The sequence below is a fragment of the Xenopus tropicalis genome, chromosome 8 (genome assembly GCF_000004195.4).
Source record: "Xenopus tropicalis strain Nigerian chromosome 8, UCB_Xtro_10.0, whole genome shotgun sequence".
In the NCBI taxonomy this organism is placed as follows: Eukaryota; Metazoa; Chordata; class Amphibia; order Anura; family Pipidae; genus Xenopus; species Xenopus tropicalis.
This window is the reverse complement of record NC_030684.2, coordinates 41,598,154-41,621,565: the sequence shown is the minus strand read 5'-3', so window position 1 is coordinate 41,621,565 and position 23,412 is coordinate 41,598,154. Positions and strand designations below refer to the sequence as shown.

Below are 23,412 nucleotides of genomic sequence, written 5' to 3'. Positions count from 1 at the left end.
CTACCCTGCCTGTGCCATACACTCCCTGCCCTGCCTGTATGTGCCATACTCTGCCTGCCCTATGTGCCAGGTGCCTTCAGGTGGCCATACAAAGCTGCCGACATCGGTCCTTTAGACCAATTTGATTCGGTCCCCGGAATATCGGGAGAAGATCTGCTCGCTTGGCGACCTCGCCAAATGAGCGGATCTTAGCGTGTATGGCCACCTTTGGGGACTGTCCCATGGAGAAATCAGTCGGCCGCAATAGATTTCTGCTACCATGGGCGACTAATCTCTCTGAAATGCCTTTTCAGCAGCAACAAAGGCAACTGCAGGTGGAAAGGCCAACACATTGCTTTTCATTGGTTTTCCGAAGTTACGCAGTCTCCTGGAGGAGGAAACTTTGCATTACTTTCAGAAAATGGAAGCATTGCGTAGGCCTTTCCACTGGTGTTTCCCTTTGCTGCCGTGGAGAGATTAGTTGCCTAAGATAGCAGAGATCTATCGTGGGCGACTAATCTCTCAGTGGGTTACCTGTAGACTTTATTTAGGACTCATCTGAGTCACATAGCTTGGTATATGTCAGAGGGTAGACATTCATAGTTACTAGATGCTAGATAATAAGAAGAGCATGACAAAGTTATGCAGGCTCCAAGCACTGTAGGAATACAAGGCTATACGACCCACAAGTGCAATTGCAGTTGTTGCCCAAAAAATGGCATTCTGGTACTTGTTATCTACAGATGCAGGGGAAGCTTGGCTACTGCTACCCTCAAAAACTTTGATGCTACGTGCCATAACAACAACCAAAGATTTTCTGTGCAGTCATGTCTAATCCATGTAAAAGCGCACATGTACCTGTGTTTTACGCGTCCACCACATTTGCAGCAGGTGTATTGCCTCCTTGTGTCTGCAGGTACACTGATATTCTGGGAATTTCTGGGATATTTTTTCTTGGAATTTCTAGGATATTTTGTCAAGGTTGCCAGCTTTGCAGTAGCTATCTGATTATTTTAATTAATGGAGCCATCTCTCCTGGTTTCACCTCGCCTAAACAGGCCCAGCAAGAACTGGGTTTGTAAATACTTACAGTATGTCACTCCCTCAACTTTACTGTGCCTGGTGAGCTTTCCTAAGCAGTGTTAAGTGCATGCCTGTATTGGATGAGCAGTTCCACATCTTACAATGTACACATTATTTAGTAAAAAAAGGGGGTAATACTCCCCTTGCTTTATGACCTACCTCACCTTAGAGATAGGACAGCGGATCTCTTCAGTTATAAACAAGGCAGAGACACAGTCCAGACCCCTATGTCCCCTAGCAACATAGTTATATCACTGCTTTGCATGTAGAACTTATGTGTATAACCCTGCCCAAGCATTGACCCACACACTTACAATCAGAAGCAACTGAAGCACCATTAACTATGTCCATGTGAATATACTCTTCATTTTAAGGCATTTACAATAAATCTAGAAGTATATTTACTCTCCAGATTGTGTGTAATTCAGGGGTGCCACAGGTTGCAAGGCTTAGCAGATCCTTGTATTGACTGCCAGCCTATGGCAGTTCTTAATTACAGGGTTGCTGTGCAAAGTGCAGAGTGTAACTGCTGCCCTAAATGGGAGTGATCTGTGCAAATATAGACACAATTTTGTGCCAATTTGTGTTACTGCATTTGCATCCAGGCGGTAGTCTGTCTCATCTATGCAAAACTATCAGATTCCCAGGGTGTTGTATAGGCTATGATTATGGAAGTCTGTGCATTAAATTAAATAGCCATATCTAAACTCATCTAACGGAAGTCTTGCATTAACCTAAATGCAAGATTGCATCTCCCCTTAAAATTATGTTGGCCTTTTTCCCTTTCCTTTCTCTGTTGTTGGGAAAGGTACTCAGAATTCCAAAATAAATGATTGGCTTTAAAGCGGACTCATCAACTGCCTTTAGCAAAGGAGTTATTCTAATTGCCCCAAAAGATGGGAGCTGCTATATTGCTTATTCGGATTAGTCAAATAAAATGTATTTCAAGTATTCCAAATAAATAATGCCCTCCAGTGGACAAATTATCATCTCTCAAACACAGAATCACCCTTGTTTAGATAAGCAAGAAAAGTGTTGCAAATAAGATGCCTCAGGGAAATCTTTTCTGGGTTGCTATGACAAAGGATGGGAGCAATTTTGCTAGCAAGACTTCTGATTTTACTCCTCATTATTTTCTGAAGATTTCTGTAATTGTCCTTCTTTCACGTTGAAAGTGTGGAATATGTTGTTGAATATGAAAGATGCTTTAATGCATTTTGAATTGTATTTTCAGACAGCAGAATCCCAAAATTGAATGAAATAGTCAAGACTTTTGCAGGATAACCCTTACAGCGAAGTGACATGGCAGAGGGACTGTTGGACAAATTGGATCCTGTCTTAAAAGTGAAGCTTGTAGTTTACATGGTACTTTCATGCCTCAAATCCCATAGAGAATAAGATTAGTAGGCATAAGGCAGAGGTCTGGAGGACATTAACAGCAAGTAGCTCAAACAAGCCTGGAATTCAAACATCCATATGTATCAATGTGCTGCTCACACTCAGTAAAGACCCTGGACTGTTTTTTCACATGCAAATAAAAGAACTAAATCAACACTAAGCTATTATCTTGTTTATGAACACAGGGGCACGCGCTTATGTATCACTGGCAAGTAACTGCATTATCAGCTGCATTATACTTACTCTAGCATCCATCTGTCTAATTTCCTCTACATAATTTACTTGTAGTAGGTCAAGTAATGACACCAGCATAATATGGACTATCTTGGTAATTTAACAACAGGTGCAAACTTTGCTCTAGTTCTAGAAGCCCATATCAACTGATCAGGTATTATCATTTAAAGGTCTGCTGACATCTGATTGGTTACTGTAAGTTACCAGAACAGCAACAGACTGAACATATTATCCCAACTGAATGAGATACCTGCCTGGCACCCCCTCATTGTTGCACCCCAGGCAGGTGCCTCTTCTTCCTACCCCTAGTTCACTCCATCTTGCCCACGTCGCTGCTTGTCATTGTGTGGCACCCCTCGTGGCCTCACTGCAAATGCACAGACTTCTTCACTAGTGTGTGCACACAGGGAGAGGGTGCATGGGAGGTGGCCAGCCAGTCCCTGATAGTGGTGGGCAGATTCTATTTTTACAAATAACAGGCTGCAAAGGTGCAGTCTACACTTGTGTGTTATACCTACCCATACTATTCTGCATTTTTCAGCCTGCAACTAAACTGCTATCTGTTATAAACCTACAGTATTGATTTTCTGAGCTGCCAATCATATATTTCCATTTACCTTGCCTCTATTCACTGGCATAGCAATCGTTTCCATACTGCACTTCCCAATCCCCTTATAACCCCACCCTCCTTAATGTCTATAATCTCACATAGCCTGGGCTTGGGTACATGCATCAGATCTTCATTTGTGGTACGCGTACGAGATTTGGCAAAGATGCACGTCTTGCCTTGATGGCGCCTGCTGCTTGATGTGATCATGAATTCTGAAAAACAAGATTTGACCAATTTGTTTAAAGTAAGTCAAAGTAATTTTGCTTGATTAACATGATATACAAGGATTCAGAATTATGTAATAAAATAGCAGGTCCCCTATTAAACTTAATATTATTAAACCACTATCTAGGAGCATACTAGCAAGTTAATTGATTTATAAGTGTCAAAAAAAATTGCCACTTCCCTCCTATATGTCATCCTGTGCTGTTCCCTTTATTAAGAATGCTTCGAAAAATGTGTGCTTTGGGATAGTAATGGCCCACAGATCCACTACTGTATCCTGTATATACATATGGTACCAGTAACAGTACTGTTAAACTCCTGTGATGCAGGTATCCTTAATATGACAGAGTATACCACTATCCAAGGCCCTGTCATTTCTATAGCCTTGCAGTGTTCTATTTCCAAGTGAACACAAATAGGCCTGTAGTATAGCCCTAAAAAGCCCTACTATACCTGTAATTTCACAGCCATACTCCCTTCCCAGAGGTTATTATCCCCACTGCTACTATAGGCACCATCTATCCCTACTATACCTGCTATCCTACAGCCATACTCCCTTCCCAGAGGCTATTATCCCCATTGCTATTATAGGCACCATCTCTCCCTACTATACCTGTAATCCCACAGCCATACTCCCTTCCCAGAGGCTATTATCCCCACTGCTACTATAGGCACCATCTCTCCCTACTATACCTGTAATCCCACAGCCATACTCCCTTCCCAGAGGCTATTATCCCACTGCTACTATAGGCAATATCTCTCCCTACTATACCTGATGTCCCACAGCCACATTCCCTTCCCAGAGGCTATTATCCCCCCACTGCTACTATAGGCACCATCTCTAATACTATACCTGCTATCCCACAGCCCCAGTCCCTTCCCAGAGGCTATTATCCCCCCACTGCTACTATAGGCACCATCTCTCACTACTATACCTGTAATCCCACAGTCCCTTCCCAGAGGCTATTATCCCCACTGCTACTATACTATACTACTAGCCTTGCAGTGTTCTATTTCCAAGTGAACACAAATAGGCCTGTAGTATAGCCCTAAAAAGCCCTACTATACCTGTAATCCCACAGCCATACTACCTTCCCAGAGGTTGTTATCCCCACTGCTACTATAGGCACCATCTATCCCTACTATACCTGCTATCCCACAGCCACAATCCCTTCCCAGAGGCTATTATTCCACTGCTACTATAGGCACCATCTCTCCCTACTATACCTGCTATCCCACAGCCACAATCCCTTCCCAGAGGCTATTATCCCACTGCTACTATAGGTACCATCTCTCCCTACTATACCTGCTATCCCACAGCAACAGGCCTTTCCCAGAGGCTATTATCCTCCCACTGCTACTATAGGCACCATCTCTCCCTACTATACCTGCTATCCCACAGCCACAGTCCCTTCCCAGAGGCTATTATCCCCCCACTGCTACTATAGGCACCATCTCTCCCTACTATACCTACTATCCCACAGCAACAGGCCTTTCCCAGAGGCTATTATCCTCCCACTGCTACTATAGGCACCATCTCTCCCTACTATACCTGCTATCCCACAGCCACAGTCCCTTCCCAGGGGCTATTATCCCCACTGCTACTATAGGCACCATCTCTCCCTGCTATACCTGCTATCCCACAGCCACAGTCCCTTCCCAAAGGCTATTAGCCCACTGCTACTATAGGCACCATCTCTTCCTACTATACCTGCTATCCCACAGCCACAGTCCCTTCCCAGAGGCTATTATTCCACTGCTACTATAGGCACCATCTCTCCCTGCTATACCTGCTATCCCACAGCCACAGTCCCTTCCCAGAGGCTATTAGCCCACTGCTACTATAGGCACCATCTCTTCCTACTATACCTGCTATCCCACAGCCATACTCCCTTCCCAGAGGCTAGTATCCCCACTGCTACTATAGGCACCATCTCTCCCTACTATACCTGTAATCCCACAGCCATACTCCCTTCCCAGAGGCTATTATCCCACTGCTACTATAGGCAATATCTCTCCCTACTATACCTGATGTCCCACAGCCACATTCCCTTCCCAGAGGCTATTATCCCCCCACTGCTACTACAGGCACCATCTCTCCCTACTATACCTGCTATCCCACAGCCACAGTCCCTTCCCAGAGGCTATTATCCCACTGCTACTATAGGCACCATCTCTCCCTACTGTACCTGCTATCCCACAGTCCCTGACCCTTTAAAGCTAATGTCCCACGGAGAGATTAGTTGGCTGTGATAAATCTCTGCTACTGACTAATCTCTCCGAAATGCCTTTCCACTGGCAACAAAGGGCTTCCGCCTTCCAATGTCGCGCAAAGTTGCCTGCAGGAGGTAACTTCCTGCAACTTTGAAAAGCCAAAGTTTTGCGTAGACCTTTCCACCAGTGATTTCCTTTGTTGCCGGTGGAAAGGCATTTCGGAGAGAGAGCAAAGATATATCACGGGCAACTAATCTCTCCGTGGGACATTAGCCCTACAGGTACGGTTGCCACCTTTTCAAGAAAAAAATAAAGCCCTTCCTATATTGTTGTTAATTTCCTATTAATAACACTGGCAGAAGCTTCAATTTACCAGCCAGGAGGTTAAAATACCAGTCAGGTGGCAACCCTACCTACCTACCTGCCATCTCTCAGTTTCTATGCAAGATGTGGCAGGGCTATTATATCTGCTTGTCAGTGCAGATGTGCTGCTACTCAGCAAGTTCTGCTCATAAGGAGATTTGTCACTATTTTACTTCACCTCACAGGAGCCCCGGGCACTCTCACTTAATATGGACTCCATGGAGAACCTAAAGGCCCTTAAATTCTCAATTCGTTGAGAGAAAGTCCTAGGGAAAGACTAGCAGAGGATACTGTGGGCTTCGGTCAGGCCGTGTAACCTTGGCTTTTTCACCTCAAGAAACACTTCCTAAACTACCAACCCAGGGTGGCACATTGTACCCCAGCTGCCCGCCCCCCCTGCCCGGGGCACAGCGAGCCAATCCCTTGCTATTTATTCTCCTACCTGGGCACCTGAAGGCCCCACATGTCCTGTGCCCGTACCGCTGATCGCTCACCCTCTATCCCCGCAGCTGCTCCCGCCCCAGGGAGTTACTTGGCTCGGGGTGAAGGGGGCCGGTCCCCGGTAGGATCCGCCCGGCCCGGGTACTGGGGCCTCGCAGTTCAGTTGGTAGAAGCCTGAGCTCAGCGGCGTCTGTCACCCCCCCCCCCCCCAACTCCGAACGGGCATGTGCGTAGTGTGCCAGGGGCCGTGAGGAGCAGCGCTACGGGCTAAGCAGGCAGCGGGCTCCCCGGGAGAGGGACATACAGAGGGGTGCATTATATATCATGAGGAGGAGCTGTAGGTTTGGGGGGGCGGGGAGTAGGCACTGAGTGAAGCCCCGGCTTTCCCGGGCACTGTTTGTATCCTGGGCTGAGCTAGAAGTTTGTGTCAGTGTTGTACGAGCTGCTAGCAGGGCACTGGGCAGCCTGGGCACTAGCGGTGAAGGGGAGCAGCCTTTGCCCTCTTTGCCCACTGAGCAGTAAGACTTTGGGACAAGCGGGGTGGGCGGGCACTGGCACTGTCCCTATCCCAGGGCGGGGGGAATGGAGGTGCACATAGGGCTCGGTGGGGTATACAAGCAGCCTCCCGGGAAGATGATCAGGGGCGCATTTGAGAACCTCTTCCTGAGTGTGCGGGAAGCGCTGCAAGGGGAGCGTAGAGCCCTAGAGGGGTCCCAGGCGGCCGGAGCTTGGAGCGAACCCCCAAGCACTCAGCGCCCCCCTGTCACCTGGAGCGAAGCCTCTCCGCAAGAAGCAACCCCCCTGAACCCCTGGGTGACACACACCCCTGCCGCTTGGAGAGAAGCAGAGGCAGCAGCACCCCAGAGTCCCGCCGGGCGCACACAAGGAGCGCAATTCCCTGCGCTGGGAGACTGCCCCACTGAGCTCAAGGAGATCCTGGGGGAGCAGAGCGGGGGGATACTGGAGAGCGAAGAGCCCCCGGCGGACAAGGAAAGCTTCCCGGGAGCCCCCGAAGGCATCTCCGATAGCGCCAAGGAGCTGTGTAAAGCCGTGTCAGTGTCCCTGGGGCTGAGCATGGAGGCGCTGGAGCATCTGAGCGCAGGAGGGGAGGCGCAGCAGAGAGGGGACTGTATGTACGCGGCGCCCCCCGCACACCCTCCGGACACCCACAAGTGCCAAGTGGCAGAGGAAGAGAAGAGCGACACCCGGGACGGGCCATTTAGGAGGAGCAGCCAGAACAACTTTCCAACTGGCAAGAGCCCAGATGATGGTAGCAGCGCAGGGGGCTCAGAGGAGAAGGAGCAGCAGTGCACAGACTTGGCACTACCGGAGCCAGCAGGGTACAGACACCGAGCTATGGAGCTCACGCCTAGCCTCACCCTGTACAAGCCCACCGCCTTCATGGAGGAGAGCCCTGGCTATCCTGCCAGAGACTTTTACAGCTTTCAGATGGCCCTGGCACCCCATGGCCGGATAAAGGTGGAGAGCCCCATGGAGTACGGTGGCAGCGCTTGGGGGGCAGCGGGCAGGTACAGCGAACTGTCAGGCTTTGCCCATTGTGGTGCCACCGCCAGCTGGCACTCTCTGTTTGAGGAAGGGCAGGCCAGCGGCTCGTTTGCAGAGGCCGGCCCTTACAGCTACCCTCGCAGCCATGGACCTGCGGGACCCGATGGGGAATTTCCCTCTGACGCCTGGTACCCAGCACCAACCATGATAGGCAGGGTGCCCTATGGTGGGCCTATGAAGGCTGAGATGGGACCTTGGATGGAAGGATACCCTGGAGCCTTTGGGGAAATGAGGTAAGTGAACTGATTGTATATGCATGTAAAATACAGTTACATTGTATCAACAGGCAAAGTTACTGCCATGCAGCAAGTCTGAGGCAGAGAAAACAAGAGCGCAGGTAATGGCACTTAAGGGCAAAAAAAGCAGTTCCAATGGCAATGGCCATGAAGCAAATCAGTACACTGTAAGTAATACTATTGCCACAGGAACTTGCCTGCAGGCATCATCCCCTGTTCCTCTCTCCCAACATCCCATGTCAGTCCCCATGTCAGTCTTTAGTTGTCAGTGGATGCAGGCAATGTAGTTCTGGAGCAGCTAAGGTGCCCAAAGTTGCTGCTGCTTGCATGCTTTTTATTGACTAGAACTTATACCATGTGCTTAGGCTTCACATACCTCTGACTGATAAGGGGAACCAGACTTATTAGTCTCATCAACAGTGAAAAAAAATACTTTATTTATATAATTATCAGGGTATGTTACATAAAAATACAAGCCTAGATTTATACACAGAGATAAATTGAGATAGATAGGGTAGGTATGTTCACAGATGCTCAAAGAACCACAGAAGCAAAATCCTTTGTGTTGTTAGGACGGAGGAGGGTTAAAACTTCAGTCACCTCTACTTAGGAGCCAGCAGCACCCTAAAGGCTAAGATAATGGTCAGAATAAGTCATTACAAACAAATTCAGTCTCTTTAGTTCTCACTAGGATCTATTTGATCTAACATTACTATTTTCTTATTTTGGAATATTGCCAAGTTTGCTTTGGAATAATTAAAAAAAATTGTTCTTTAAAACTGAGGAATCCTTAGCCTTTGGTTTATTTATTTAGCATAACTTCCATGTGCCTTATGCTTTCTCTGCTTTTCATCATCTCCTTAACTTTGTCTCCCCAAAGTCTTCTTTTGCTTTCTTTTTGCTTCATTCTCAGCAAGTCCTATGCCATTTGTGCATCTGAGCCGTATCTGTAGGACTAAATTAAAATCACATGTCCAGGAAGTTCTGCTGTCCGACTGACCCAGAATGGAAATTATGGGTTTACAGTGAAACCACAATTTCAGTGATAACTAGGAGAACAACCTGAAAATATTAGCGTTCCTGGTAGTGCCCAAATATGTATCTCTGTGTATGCAATATACAAATATCTATATGCATGCCTTTCTCCTTGTGTTATCTGTTGACGTCCAGTTGTTACCCAAAGGGCCCAGATACATCATTATCTTGTCACAGTTGATCTTTGGGAATCCTCAATGGCAGGACATCTTCTCCTAATTTCACAGTTATTTATTTGGGAGCTGCCTTGAATTTGCATGTGATTTCCATGACATTGTGCCATGTGCTGAAACATTTCCATCCCAGAATGATCTCCCCTGGTGTTTTATTCACATTTGTGTGAAAACCGGTTTTGCGATCATCTTCAATAATGTATCTGACATTATAAGCCCTTCCAGCCTGATTGTCTCCTTATTTCTGCCTCATTATATATTAAACATCCCATCTCCCAGCAACATTTAACTTTTAGGGATTCTGTTTTTTTTTTTTTTGTAGGTGGAATCTGTAGTGGGAATTTTTCACTATCCGAACAACATGTGCTCTGTGGGTTAATATCTTCTACTTAAAGAATGTTGTACATTGATTTTATTGATTTCAGAACTAATATTTGTTTTGGACTTTGTGCTCCTTTTTGCTTACAAATGTTGACATTCATTTGTAAACATAAAGTAATAAAGTAACATATAAGTTTGGTTAAGGGGGTGATTTTTGTTGTCAGATAAATGAGAACACTCAGAATCGTTCTCATCACCACTTTATTATAACTCCTTACAAACTAAATCTGATATGATTTAATGTGGGGAGATGCGTCTTTAACAGCCTAAATATAAGAAGTATGCCTAAGGCAAACTTAGAAATCATGCTGGTTACTTCTAAGAAAGTTTCTTTTCATTTAACTAGTAATTGCTGTTTCCCCTTTAATTGGCAAACAAGTGAAACCGCGTGTAGTGCGTATTCTGTGGAATTTGTCCTTGTGCTGTTCGGAGCTTTTTTTTTTTTTTTCTTTTAATTATCATTTTTGGGCCTGAATTTAGGATCCTGCGTAATGCATTTTTAAGACAACAAACAAGAACATGACTGTTTTAGTCTAAAGTTACAGTTGCTGATATTACTTAAGTGGGGGTACCTTATCAGTGATTAAGGGGCTTACTATTTATATAAAAAGTAGAATACATTCCATGAGCAAAGGGATATAATAGGAGAATAATCACCTAAAGAGTGAGAAAGACTGCTTTCACATAGGATCCTTGGCTACTATTGCTTTCCACCTTGTTGGGATATTTTATGTTTCATTTTGCAGTGTTTAGATTCTCAGACTGCTCCCCACTGTTTTTAAATGTGCCTAAAGTTTACAGCCTTTGTAATTATTATCATACTTTTCATGCGTCGGCTGTTGGCATGTTGTACAAAAACTTAAGATACAGCCCTTTATTGGCTCTCCAGAAATTGCATGGTTTTTTTGTTTCTAAATTTCCCCATTGTTTTTTTTTTCCTTCTGAACTCTTTAACTGTTTGGTTATTTTCAAACTACTTGCTTCTTTTCTTTTTAACTCACTTCCTTATTCTGTAAAACTGTTTGTATGTTTACTTTGGTAACTGCTTGGTTCCTAAATGCTTGGTTCTATATTTTCTAACAACTATTATTGTTGGTTTTTACAGTGCCAATCAACTAACATTTAAACTTGCTTCTTAGCTTTTTTTTCTAATTGCTGAATCCCTAATTGTTTAAAATCGAGTCACTCATAGCTTTGACCATGGCGTGTAGCTCATTTGGACAATTTAAAATGTATATATGCGTTCTGCCCCAATAGTGTTATCACTCCTAAGTTTTTTAACCTTTTTTTGCTGATTTGTTTTGCTCCTTAATATAAGACTGTTCAGCTTTTGATTCTTGCTTGCTTTTTTTAATTGCTTGGTGTTATGAAATGTTTTGAACTTTTAGGTTACCAATTATTTTAACTTTTTAAACTAATTTATCACGTAGTTTAACTGTTTGGCTCCAAACTATTTACTCTTGGTTCTTTACTTTTTTAAAATACTAGTCATTAAATTGTTTAACTGTTTAGTTCCCAACTTTTTTAATCGCTCTTTCTTGTTAAATTGCTTGGTTCCTTAAGTTTTTAAGTTTTGTCATCTTTGACTTTTTGATTCCTAACTCTTATAACTGCTTTGTACTTATTTTTTAACATACATTCTTTAATTGCCTGAGTATTCATCATTTTTTTTCCTGGTAGACTTTAAACTTGTTCCACACTTTCTGTAAGTTAAAAGCCCGTCACAGCACTTTCATAGGAAATTAGTATGGTGTTATATATGCAAAGACTTTCAATATGTTTGATGAAAAAAAAGATTCCTCTAAGTTTATAACTCTGCTGGAATCACTTTATATGTAATAAGGGACTGGGTTAACCTGCTCAGGTTCACAATATTGTGTTACTGCTTGTTCCAGGAAAACACATGTGAGTTAATGGAGATGTTGTAATATATATATATATATATATATATATATATATATATATATATATATATATATATATATATATATATAATTTTTTTAATCAGAGTCTAACAGCATATTAGATAGCATTTGTTAATAGTTACCAAAATTTTAAAAAAGAAAATAAATAAAATTAGAGCAAAAAGTAAGATTGCAGACAACATTTAACTGCAGTCATGTGTAAAGTCCTCTTACTGTCCAGTGACCCATAATACTATTATAAAAACACGTGGGTTTAGATCAGAGGACTTTGGAATTAGAACTGTGGTGCCGCGTTTATTATTTGCTTGTCTCTTTTTGTACATAATAAAGCTATCCTTATGGGGATATGCTGTACATGTATATATGCTTCAAATGTCTTTGTTCTCTATTAAAACTATTGCGTTGCCCATTATAGTGTGCAAAATGGATCCACTACAAATTGAACTTTAACTCCTTCTTTTCAAGCACTAGCTCCTAATTTAAGAAATAATTACAAACTGTATATTAAATGCTGTTTTATTAGACCGGAGAGGAAAAAAATAGAATGTGGGTTACTCTTAAATGGCTTTTGTTTTTTCTCATATGCAAAATTTTTCTCCTTTATATATTTGCGGGACCACCCATGCCTCAAGTTTTGTGTAAACTGAACCAGAAATCCTCAACTACTGTAATTTCTTATCCCCGACTCTAGATTTTAACTGAATTCTGCAAGTGGGGTCAAAATTTGCTTGGGAACCGGAACACTGTGAACTTATTTTTTTAATATATGTACTGTACTTTCCTCCCCTCCAACAAAATTATTCTTTCCAATAATTAACTTTGGTACAATTGACTGCTCCCAAATACCTTGGCTGCGACAGCCTTCTTCCAATTTAAGGCTTAGACCATGAATTTTAAAACACATTTTCTTCTTAAATGAAAACTTCAGGGAACCTTGCTGTTTGTCCGTTAAATGGATTCAGAGTATGGCGTTATTAACCTGCGTGCATATGCACTTAATCTCGGCTACTGCAGACAGAATACACAGATGCTAGGGACGTAATCAATTAAAAAAGCCTTATTAAATAATATAGGAACGTGCTCACAAAGTGTTACAATTGTAACAAATATACTAGTGCTTAAATTAGTTTTATCTACATTAACACACTGTTCAGTGAAACTCCCTGGATTACACTGAAATCAAAAGGAAAAAAAAATCTGGTCTTGTTTTTATTTAATAGGATCATTCCGGCCTTATAAGACTTGTTAGCACAAGCAATTGAATCTGTCAGGTTTTTGTTGGATGTTGATATCTGATGGGGTTTGTGTTTTATTCATTGCTATCTGCTATGTTGTAATTTCCTCAGCTTTGTTCCAGTCCGAGTAAAATGATAGCTTAGCTGACTCCATACCATACTATGACTTATAGTATATATTTAACAACTCTGGGGAAAATTTATCAAAGGATGAATATAATAATTTGCACAATAATGAATTTGCTGACAAATATTTACTAAAAGAAGACAATAACTTTTTTATTGGCACATTTTCTTTATGTATTATGTTGTTTGTCTCTTCAGCAGATATGTTATACGCAGTACTGAGGATATAAAAACGTGTCTATTTATAATGCAGAAAATATAAGCTCTGTATGTATTTATTCATTTTTTTTTACTGGAGAAAACATGAACAACTTGCTGTTTCCAGGCTGTTGATTTAAATATTTTTTACAGTTAGTTTGTGAGAGGGTCTTTGTGAGAGTAGACAATAGTACAGAGGTTAAAAGATAATTACCCCAATAAAGTAATACACAGTACTTGTTTCACCATCCTTCACCAGGTGGAGAATACATTTCAGTCCCAACATCATTTCATACAACATTCTGTTTTTGAGAGGGGCATTTGCATAGTTGCAACATAGTCGAGTTAATTATATTATTCTGATTTTGGTGTTACCATTGCTTCTGTGCAGCAGTAATGGGAAATTTGTGCAGTCCAAATTAGTTGATGTTTCGAAAGGCACCCTTGCAATTTTTTGGGGCTGTCTAAGAAGTGAGGCATGTTTCTCCCATTTACCTTCAGTGCAGCCCTACTGACATGATTCCCTCTGCCACCTGAAATAATGGTCTACTGAATTGGCCTGTTGTGTCCAGTTTTTGACTTTGAGCAGGCTTAGGAATTCACTGAATCTATTATTTCTAGATATTGAAGACTAATGAATCCTCAACAAAAAAGATTTTATTTTATATACTAGCAAATACCTCATGTAAATAATAAAAAAGTAATCTATGAATTGAGCCAAATCTCCAAAAAGTGCTGGGATTCAGAGAAATCCTGAACCAAATTCTGCGTTCGTTTCAAGGGCACTCAGAAATTGCATCTGCTGAATTTGGATGGGTGAGGTTGTATGCGTTCACATGCTCTGCCTCCAGAGTTGCAACATACAGCATGAAATTGCACTCTTAGAAACCTCATGCGACTAGAAATTAGCATATGCAATTCCTGGATGCCCTTGTGGGCAGTTGGATTTGCAGTTGATAAAACTTAACTTAATAGTATGTATGAATCAGAAATCTACACAAGGCCATGATCTATCTGCTAGACTGACCAAAAAAACTGGATTTTAGTTGCTCCAGTCTTGTGTATTTCACTTTGAGTTGGTTTGCCAGTTAGTAAAAAATAGGAGTTTGCAGACAAGCTCACATGCAGGTGAGCTTGTACGCCTTGTATACTTATCCTCATCTGAAACATATAATTATGTGTCTTGCATTGTGCATTTGGCATTGAGCAATATTGGGCAGATACGGAAGGTTTTTGTAAATTTAAAAAAAAAAAAGATTTAAAAATCAAATTGAAAAGCAGAAATCTTGTTCAGTTGAAACCTGATTATTATGGGGTTGTTCTTCATTGAAGTCTAGTCCCTATTCCAAACTGAAAAGCAGTGCAACGGGCTTACTAAAGCCGGCCATGTATGTAACCAACGATATGAATCTTGCTGAGCTCCTAGACCCCTAGTCACTTTTGGGAACAACTATAGTCATATCTGTCAAACAGAGGTTTTTGGAGAATTCACTTATCCCCAGCTTCACGTTGGTTCTCGCAAAAAAAATCACATTTTATTTGCCCATCAACTGAGTTATACAAAATTAAGTGAACTGGTATTTGCCAGGTGTTCTGCAAGGAAAAATCTGTTTAACTGTATAAAACTGCAGTACTCTAAAACGTGCACCTAAAGGTATTTTCAGGTTTTGTTTGTTTGTGTGTTTTGTCACCATTGAAGTTGTGATGCATTTGTACATTATTACTTAAAGTGCTTGAAAGCTTCGGCTTCAGCTTCACTGTTTGCTCTGTGGCTACAATCCGACTTCAGAGTACACTCTCATTTTGGAAATAGGACCTTGAGCAATGTTATTTGCCTGCCTGAAGGTGTAAAATTGCCTTAGATGAGTTTCCTCCTCCTAAAAAACAAAAAAGGGACATTTCTCCATGTTAAAATAGGTATCTGCCCCAAAGTTTTTGTATAATAAAAAAGGTGATTCAAAACAATTTCAGCAACAAATGTTCAAGATGTTTGCAAATGTCCTTGCCATTATATTCTCTGTGCTTCTTGTTCTGACTCATGAAACAACTTTGCCCATGGCAGCTGGTTTACAGACCTGGAAGAGAACTGACTGGTGCTACATTTCTACTACATTGTTTCAAGAGTCACAACCAGAGAACAGAAAGGGATAAACAAATAATGCTTTTAGCTGCAATTACATGTAGAAATAACTATAAAGCCATTGAAATTTTTGAATAAATGCACACTGAAAAGTTGTTTCAAAATATTTCCTTCCAGGATGCAAAAGCAGCTTTTGGGTAGAGATCCCTTTAAAATAGCCTTATATTCATTTGGTGCTGATCTTTCAGAATTCGTCCTGAAAGTTTTTTTTTTGGACATGGGATTTGTTTCATTTACTCCTCAGCCTCCAGTAAACATGGTTTCAGGGCTACTTACAGATGAGTGACACTTTGATGCTTGTGTATCCTTTGGCCTCAGGCCGGCTAAGGTCAAATGTATTAATAAAAAGGTCTGTTTATTTGCCTGGATGTATGTACAGTGTATGCTATAAAAATTAAAAACACGCTTGCCAAACTCTGATGCAGAAAGCTTGTTTAAGTGATACTTTTCTTCGCCAGTGGCCAGCATTAACCCATTATCTGCTTGCCCTCGGCCAGCTGGAGGACACATGAGATAGAGTTTTTTAGTAGTTGACATGCACCTCAAAAGACAGAAATTAGTTACTGTAAGGTTTATATTTACCAACAGAATATATTTACTAACATACTTGGTGTTGTGACGTGCTAAACTAAATATCAACATAAACTAAACTACCGATCGAAGTAGGAAAGAACACGCATATCTTTACTGTAAAAAGCCTTATGCCTAATCATATAAATAATATTGCATTCAGAGCAAGTCACCCCAGGTGTATTAACAATTAGCAATTAACAAACAAATATAATTCACAGCTCACCTCTTTAAAAGCAAACATCTGATTTGCTGGTTGCTGAAGTTGGCTCAAGCTTTGCTACTTTTGTTACATTAATCTGAACCTAGTCTAGAAACCTATAGCAACTAAATCATAAGTGCCCTTGCTTTTTGAAAGCAATGGTTGCTCTAGGTTAATAGACCTGTTACGTGCCCTTTATAACATTATCCCACTGGTATCTAAGGTACCTTTTTATCACATGACCTGGAAGTTATTATTCACCATTAGCCGTGGCACAAATTAGGAGCATTGAGTGGAGATTTTTTATAGGCGTATTATAATCTACTTACTCTCATGAGTGCTTATTGCAAAGACACCAGTTCCTGGGAAAAAACAGTTGATTTATAAATTCATGATTCATAAATATGAATAGGAAACAGCTGTAATGAATATTGGGTAGCAGTGCTGCAGCTGGGTTAGTTATGAAGAAAATGAGATTTTTCCGCCATAACTATTGATACTTTTTTATTGAACCAACATGGAAATCTTTTATAACTGTCATGTTTACTTGAACGTAGGAGAACAGGCAGTGTGCAGCATGGAGATTTAGATTAATTAACCCCAGCTCTTTAATGCAACAAAGTTGATATTTTCTTTGTAATACTTATGTGATTTTTACTTAGTTTATTAATAAAGCACAGTATGTTGTTCTCATATAATCCCAAGAAAAAGAAGAGAGCAGAGGGCTGTTGCCTGCTACATTTATTTTGGAGACACACATATAAAGCCCACTGTGTGAACTGGCAGAGGAGTAAAAACTGGGGGTTTGCATACTTTATCTGAATGAAGATTGGGGATTCTAAGCCTATCCGCAGTCAATGGAAATTGCCATCAAGCACTGGGTCCTGTTTCAGCCATGTATAACCTGCCACAAGTGGTGTTTGGTGGTCATTTCCATGGGTTTTGTCCCCCTTCCATGGAGCAAAACAAATCTTGGGTGACATAGTGCTTGACATTGCCCAGTCTGCAATTACCCTTACTAGGCATTTACCACTCCCTTTAAATGTTAAACAGATTACCATGGAACTGAGGGGTTTTGCTTTGGCAGTAATGTAACAAAATGTGCAAAGTTACGAAAGATCTAGTCACCTATAGCAATGAATCAGCAAGTAGCATTTCTTGTCACCTGTTTAAAAGCAAACATCTTATTGGTTGCTATTGGTTATTGCGCCTGAGCACATTATGTGCATTTTGTTACATAAAGTGGAGGAGGCACGGGATTAAAATATTACTAACCCTAGCAGCCAGCCAATGTGCATATACAGGAAGCCTGAATAAAAGCAAAAGAAACAGGGAAAAAATGCAATAAAAATCTTGCTTCACATTCAGGCCACTTTCTGGTTGTAAGGTCAGCGTGTCTAGCAACCAGATAGCAGTTTAAATTAAAGATTGGAGAGAGGCAGAATAGAAAGTTAAATGCTGTAACCACAATATATAAAGAAATAAATGCCCTGCTTCAGAGTTGCAAAGATAACTTGCTTAGATTAGAACTGTTAGATGATGTTTAGATGATTGCTGGCAGGGGACGGGTGTGCTTCTGACTCCCTATGTCATCCACAAATGTAATATTTCAACAGAAATCTGTTTAGTGTATTATTTATATTTTAATGAGTGAAGCCTATCAGAAACATTGTCACAAAGCTACTGTCCAAGAATGTAGGTGTGATCGAACTGGGTTTTTTGTGGCCATACATCACAGCAGGAAAGTTCTGCACTCCTTATATTTAAAAAAATATAATTTATGTTTCTTACTTCCACATTTTGGATAGGTTTTGCAGCCTTGCAGAAGCAGAAAATAAAAGAAGAATGGCAGCGCTGCAAATCATATTAGCCAAATGCTGCCAGACTTGCTTGGTACAATTATAAAGTCCCAAGGAGGAGATTTGGGTTAAGCAGCTCTGCAGCAATTGTTACACTGGCCGTTAACCCAAAACCTTAACATGCAATTTTTGGTACTTGTTTGCTGCCTTGACAATAGAAACAATAGAAAACAATTTCTTCCATATGTACCATAAAGCATCGGTTCATTCATCAAATGTTGGAAAATGGAGTCTTTTGATATTTGCCAGCATAGGGTGAATTAGCAGGAGTTGAAGAGGAACCAGAGCTCCTGTTACGTTTCTGCTGTTCCAATTATTTTGGCTGTTGGCCCAATAAATAGAACACTGGAAAAGTGGCATACATGTATATGGCCACTCATTTGATATCTGCTCGGTTGGATAACATGCAGCATTGGCCAGTGTATGGCTATTTTTAGATTCCAGTACTTTGCATTGAGGTGTAGGACTGAGAGTAGAGTTGGCCATATACTTTGTGATCTTGATTGTTTGGCTAGGTCATCAAATAAGCACATCTTTGCCCTAATTGACCACCAGCACACTGGACCAAATCGGGAGAACTGATTGGGCCAAAGATCAGGACTGCAGGAACAGTACTGGGGAACTGTCTAACAAGAACCACATTAATGTGCTGATTTGGTCCTTGCTCAGTGGACTTTTTAATAAAATCAGTCAGGGAGGCAGTCCTAAGTGCCCTATACATGTCCTGTGCATGAAAGGGCCCCTAGAAAGGTTATATTGAGCTGTCTAAGAGGAGACATAAAGACCCTTTTCCATTTCTGCCACAAGGCAAGGCAGCAGTTTACCTAGGATGTTAAAAATACACTCGCCCCATTCCAAGCTTGGGAGTGTGAGGGCACCATTGGGTCTTGTCCTTCAGTGGACCCTCTATTGTTAAAATGAATACAGGAAAAGAAAAACCTTCCTATATTCATCATTTATTGCTTTCAGGGAATTATGCTCTACATTTGCATGTAGATTTAGCAGTTATCATACTGCTCCCATTGGCTGATCCAATCTTTATAAAGGAGAACCGAATCTTCCATGCCATGCAACATTTGAACAATTGCCGCCACCTTGAGTCCTTTACATTTCATTGGATTTAGTTATCATATTAAACTCCCCACAGCTATTGGTGTCAGTAGTTACATGGTCTTAGCGGTCATTGGTGATGGGTCTTCAAATAGTTACTCTATCACTCACCTTCTGCTCGAAATGAATTTCCAGAGATGAATTTGGAACATTATCCTGGTTCTTTTACTTGAATTTTCACATCTATTTAGAACCGCAAGCTTGGTTTTTTTTTAGGTTTTTTAAAAAATGTCTTAGTAGAAGAGTAGAAGCTAGGTGGCAGCTTTATATTCATATTTGTATACATAATAAATATCCCCTGGATTTGGCAAGCTAGCACTCATGCTTTACTGTCACTGTGACAATGCTTTACTTTCCCCATCTCACAGTTCAGAGATAGTAAAGGCACCTACAGTACAGAGATGGGATTTTGGCACAGTTGCACTGAGCACCATTTTAAATGGGAACATTCATATTCCAAATTGGAGTTGTATCAGAGCTGTGTGTTCTGTGACGGCACCATTTGACTGCAGATGTGCCAACACATTACAGGAGGATTCCTCTCCTTCAGGCTCTGACATGCTGGAGTAACAAAAATTTCAGGGTGGCTTAGAGTTTGAAGAAACCCCCTGTTGTGTGGTGCTAATCAAGGCAGTGGTATATGAGGTGTTTTATCTTGGAGTCTGGCCATAGCAAAGTTGCAGAGGTCAAAGCCCCATCTGCACTTCCCAACGTACCTTTATTAAAATTGTTTAGTGGTTTTAAAAGTTATTTGTAAATCAAATTGCTGTTGAAACCAGTGTTTGTTCATCCCAATCTGTTCTCTGGTTCTGACTCTTGAAGAAATGTAGCAGAGGTCAATTCTTTAGCAGCTGTCTTCTGCTACATTGTTTCAGGAGAGAGAACTAGCAATGCAGAGAAAAGAAAGGGACAGACAAATAATGCATGCAGTATGTGGATATACAGCAGTCTCTGCTTTACATAGTCTAGCATCCACTGCCAGACATAGCTTCACAATCACAGGCTGCATGTTATTGCGGTTCTTTTTGGTGGATTTTGCTTGTTAATTGCCATAAAATAGGTGCCGTTTTGTTGTAGATGAGACTCTGGAACTCTGGCCTTTTCTCACTGACACTAGCTTGTGGCTAAGGAAATTGAACCTTACCAGACATAACTCTAACAGGTAATAGGCTACAAATGAGGCTATTTGCCAGCAGCATTTTGAATTCAATGTTTTTATTGTATCAACAAACAGGGCCACATCTGCTTGCATGCTCCCAGCTCACCCTCCTCCCAGCTAATTGCTGAGACTGCCACACACGCATGAATGGAGCGAGCCGGTGTGACTTTAGGTTACTAACGTCACCTGTGTGGCATTTGCCTAAACAGATACTTAAAAAAGCAGATGCAGAAATACACTATTGCAGCTAAACTAGTTCTGTGGCGTCCTGTTGCTATGCTGCCCTGTCTGGGCATTCATGGGATGAGACCTGATTAAACCAAAAACATGGAGCCTTGACCATCACAGGGAGGCCTGCTGTCAGGGTATGAAATGTGTGAAATACAAGTAGCTAGAACTGTTAGCAAATTCTTAGCGGGAGCTTTATAAGTAGATTATCGGTGTATGAATAATTATGTTCTGCATCAGTGTTTCACAGTATTCTCCAAGTAGTCCAGAATTCCTCTCCACTTTTATTCCTTTAGCCCATTGCCTGCTTAGATGTATATTTTCTGAAACCAGAAGTTGTTCATCTTTATAGTGGGGACATGGATGGGATTCAAAGTATTGATTAAAGTGCAACTAAAGCGCATTAACAATATTAGTTACTTTAGCTCTGGATATATATATATATATATAAAGTATATATATATATATATATATATATATGTATATAAGATAATGATGTCTATGGGGTTATTGGACGGACTGGTGGCCATAGAACACTCCTTGGAGGCCCACATAACAGGCCTCCAGCTGAACAGCCCTGTTTTATAAGACAGAGATCCCCAATCTGACCTTAATTACCTGTCAGAGTTTCTTCAAATCCCTTTGCCATATGATGGATGCTGCACGCTTTTTTAGTGCACAGACAATTCTCTAGGCCCCAGCTATACAGGAGTTAGAAGGCTATGCATAGGAATCCCTGGGGGGCAGCTTAGGGGAGGGCCATCATATGGCATTGGGGTGCTATTCATAAAAAGGTGCTCTGTGCAATGAGGGGAACCAAGAAACATAAATTTCAGACTTTAGTCGGCCTTTAATAAGTTATGTACAGGACAACAAATGCCTATGCCATGGGAGTCTGATATTCAGTATAAGGTATGTGTCAAACTAGAAAGCATACGGGAAACTGTACTATTCCTGTGACCTTATTTGTGCTTGGGACTACTCACTATTCTGTCACATGGATATCTGAAATATAAGTTTTTAATGTGATCTGTAAACGTTTGCAGACTTCACTGTTGAGACTGTATTTGATTTTGATTTGAGTGCAATCTGCATTGCTGACTGAGTGAAATCATACAGCTGCTGTCTACTGCACTGATGGGAAGGCTGTGGCCCTTTCGGTGCAGTATTTCATTTAGCTGTCTCCTCTGTCATTGCTGATCTAGTTGCCAACAGACAAGGGTCTGGCTAACAGCTTATCAAAGTGGTTGGCAGGTAGAAGTGGCACTACTAGAATGAGTACAGGCAATGACGGCGAGGGGGTTTAAAAGGCAGAAAATCCTCATAGATGTCATTAATGGCATTTGTGGAGTGGTCAGAGTATTTGATAGGTTGCAAGGTAGATGTTTTCTAATGATAGCAGCGGATAGAGAGCCTTTGACTATATTTTGCAGACACAGTACCGCAATGTGTATAAATCCACTTTAGTTTCTAGGTGCTAACTACATCTGATTTGGCACTGAATAAATGCCTCTTAACATACACCCTTTATGTATTTTCTTTAAGCCTGGCATACCCGACATTCCAGTTACCAGTGTTCCTTTAGATGGTAATGGACTATTTGCCCAAGATTTTCCTAAGTGATAAAAGTTATTGTTGCTTCATGTAGACTTTGAAGTACAATGTTGCATCCTGTGTGTGTTCTTAAAGAACATCAGTTATCGGTTGTATTGTGTTTGTGCATATGTATGGGTGCTGCCCTACTGGTTGCCCCTGATGGGTTATTCAGAAAATACCAGTGGAATGGTGATAGAGGTATTACATAGTACCATAAATCAAAGTAGAGTATTTCATTTTATACACAACTGAATGGCAACAGGTTGCTTAGCACCAGCCATCTTGCCCCACTTTATTTTTTATCTCTGATGCTTTTGTGGGACACTGCCATATGCAGGGTCAGTTTCCACCCCTGTCAAATTTGCTACCAGCTTGCAGACTTGGGAATGAACAGTATTAATGAAATCCTTCCCCTTTACCTTTGGGAGCACAATAGTGATGTGCGGGTTGACCCACAGGACCCACAGATTTACCCTTAGGTCAGGGAGGTTAGGTTGATAGGACAACCACTGTGGGTTTGTTGGGTGCAGGTTAGACTGGGGAAGTACACTCTTCCTCTGCTCCCAAAGTTTCCCTGTCTTGGAACCTAAGGCGGGTGCAGAAGTAGTTTGCAGAGTACAATGACCTGAATACGGGTTGGGTGCGGGTCACACAGTGGCACCATTTTGTAGGTTTTTTGTAGGTCAGGTGTGGGTAAAGTTTTTGCACGTTAAGGTTGGGTGCAGGTTGAGTTTTCCTGACCTGCACATCAATAAAGCACACATGTATTACCAATAACATATTTTTTTAATGTATAAAAATTTTATTTTTTCATAGATAAAGAAAGACTTTTTGTATTTTTAGTTTTACTTTCCTTTTAACCAAAGATTTAAAATATAAAATGCATACAGCATAATTATTATTAAAAAGAATTGCTGTTTAAAACCTACGTGATATAGTCTGCACCGTGCCCATGCAGCCGCAGTGCTGCACGGAAAGGCATACTTACGTTTCCACCCCCTCTCCGTACGACCTGCGAGGAATATGTTTTATGGCGTGTGATGTTGCAGCGTGTCACCTGTTCCAGCTGCTCTACCAGCGAGAGCTTAAGCTGCTACAAAAAAGAAAATAAATGTCAACCACATAC

At 41.4% G+C, this 23,412-nt stretch overlaps 1 protein-coding gene across 1 annotated transcript in view; it reads left to right on the top strand.

Moving 5' to 3' along the window:
* Positions 1-5,979: 5,979 nt before the first annotated feature.
* ar (androgen receptor (dihydrotestosterone receptor; testicular feminization; spinal and bulbar muscular atrophy; Kennedy disease)) overlaps positions 5,980-23,412 on the top strand; it is a 167,668-nt gene continuing 150,235 nt past the window's right edge. The window contains exon 1 of the mRNA XM_002941842.5: positions 5,980-8,346. Within this exon, the coding sequence (XP_002941888.3) occupies positions 7,130-8,346 (1,217 nt within the window). The 5' untranslated portion in view covers positions 5,980-7,129. The remainder of the gene's footprint in view (positions 8,347-23,412) is intronic.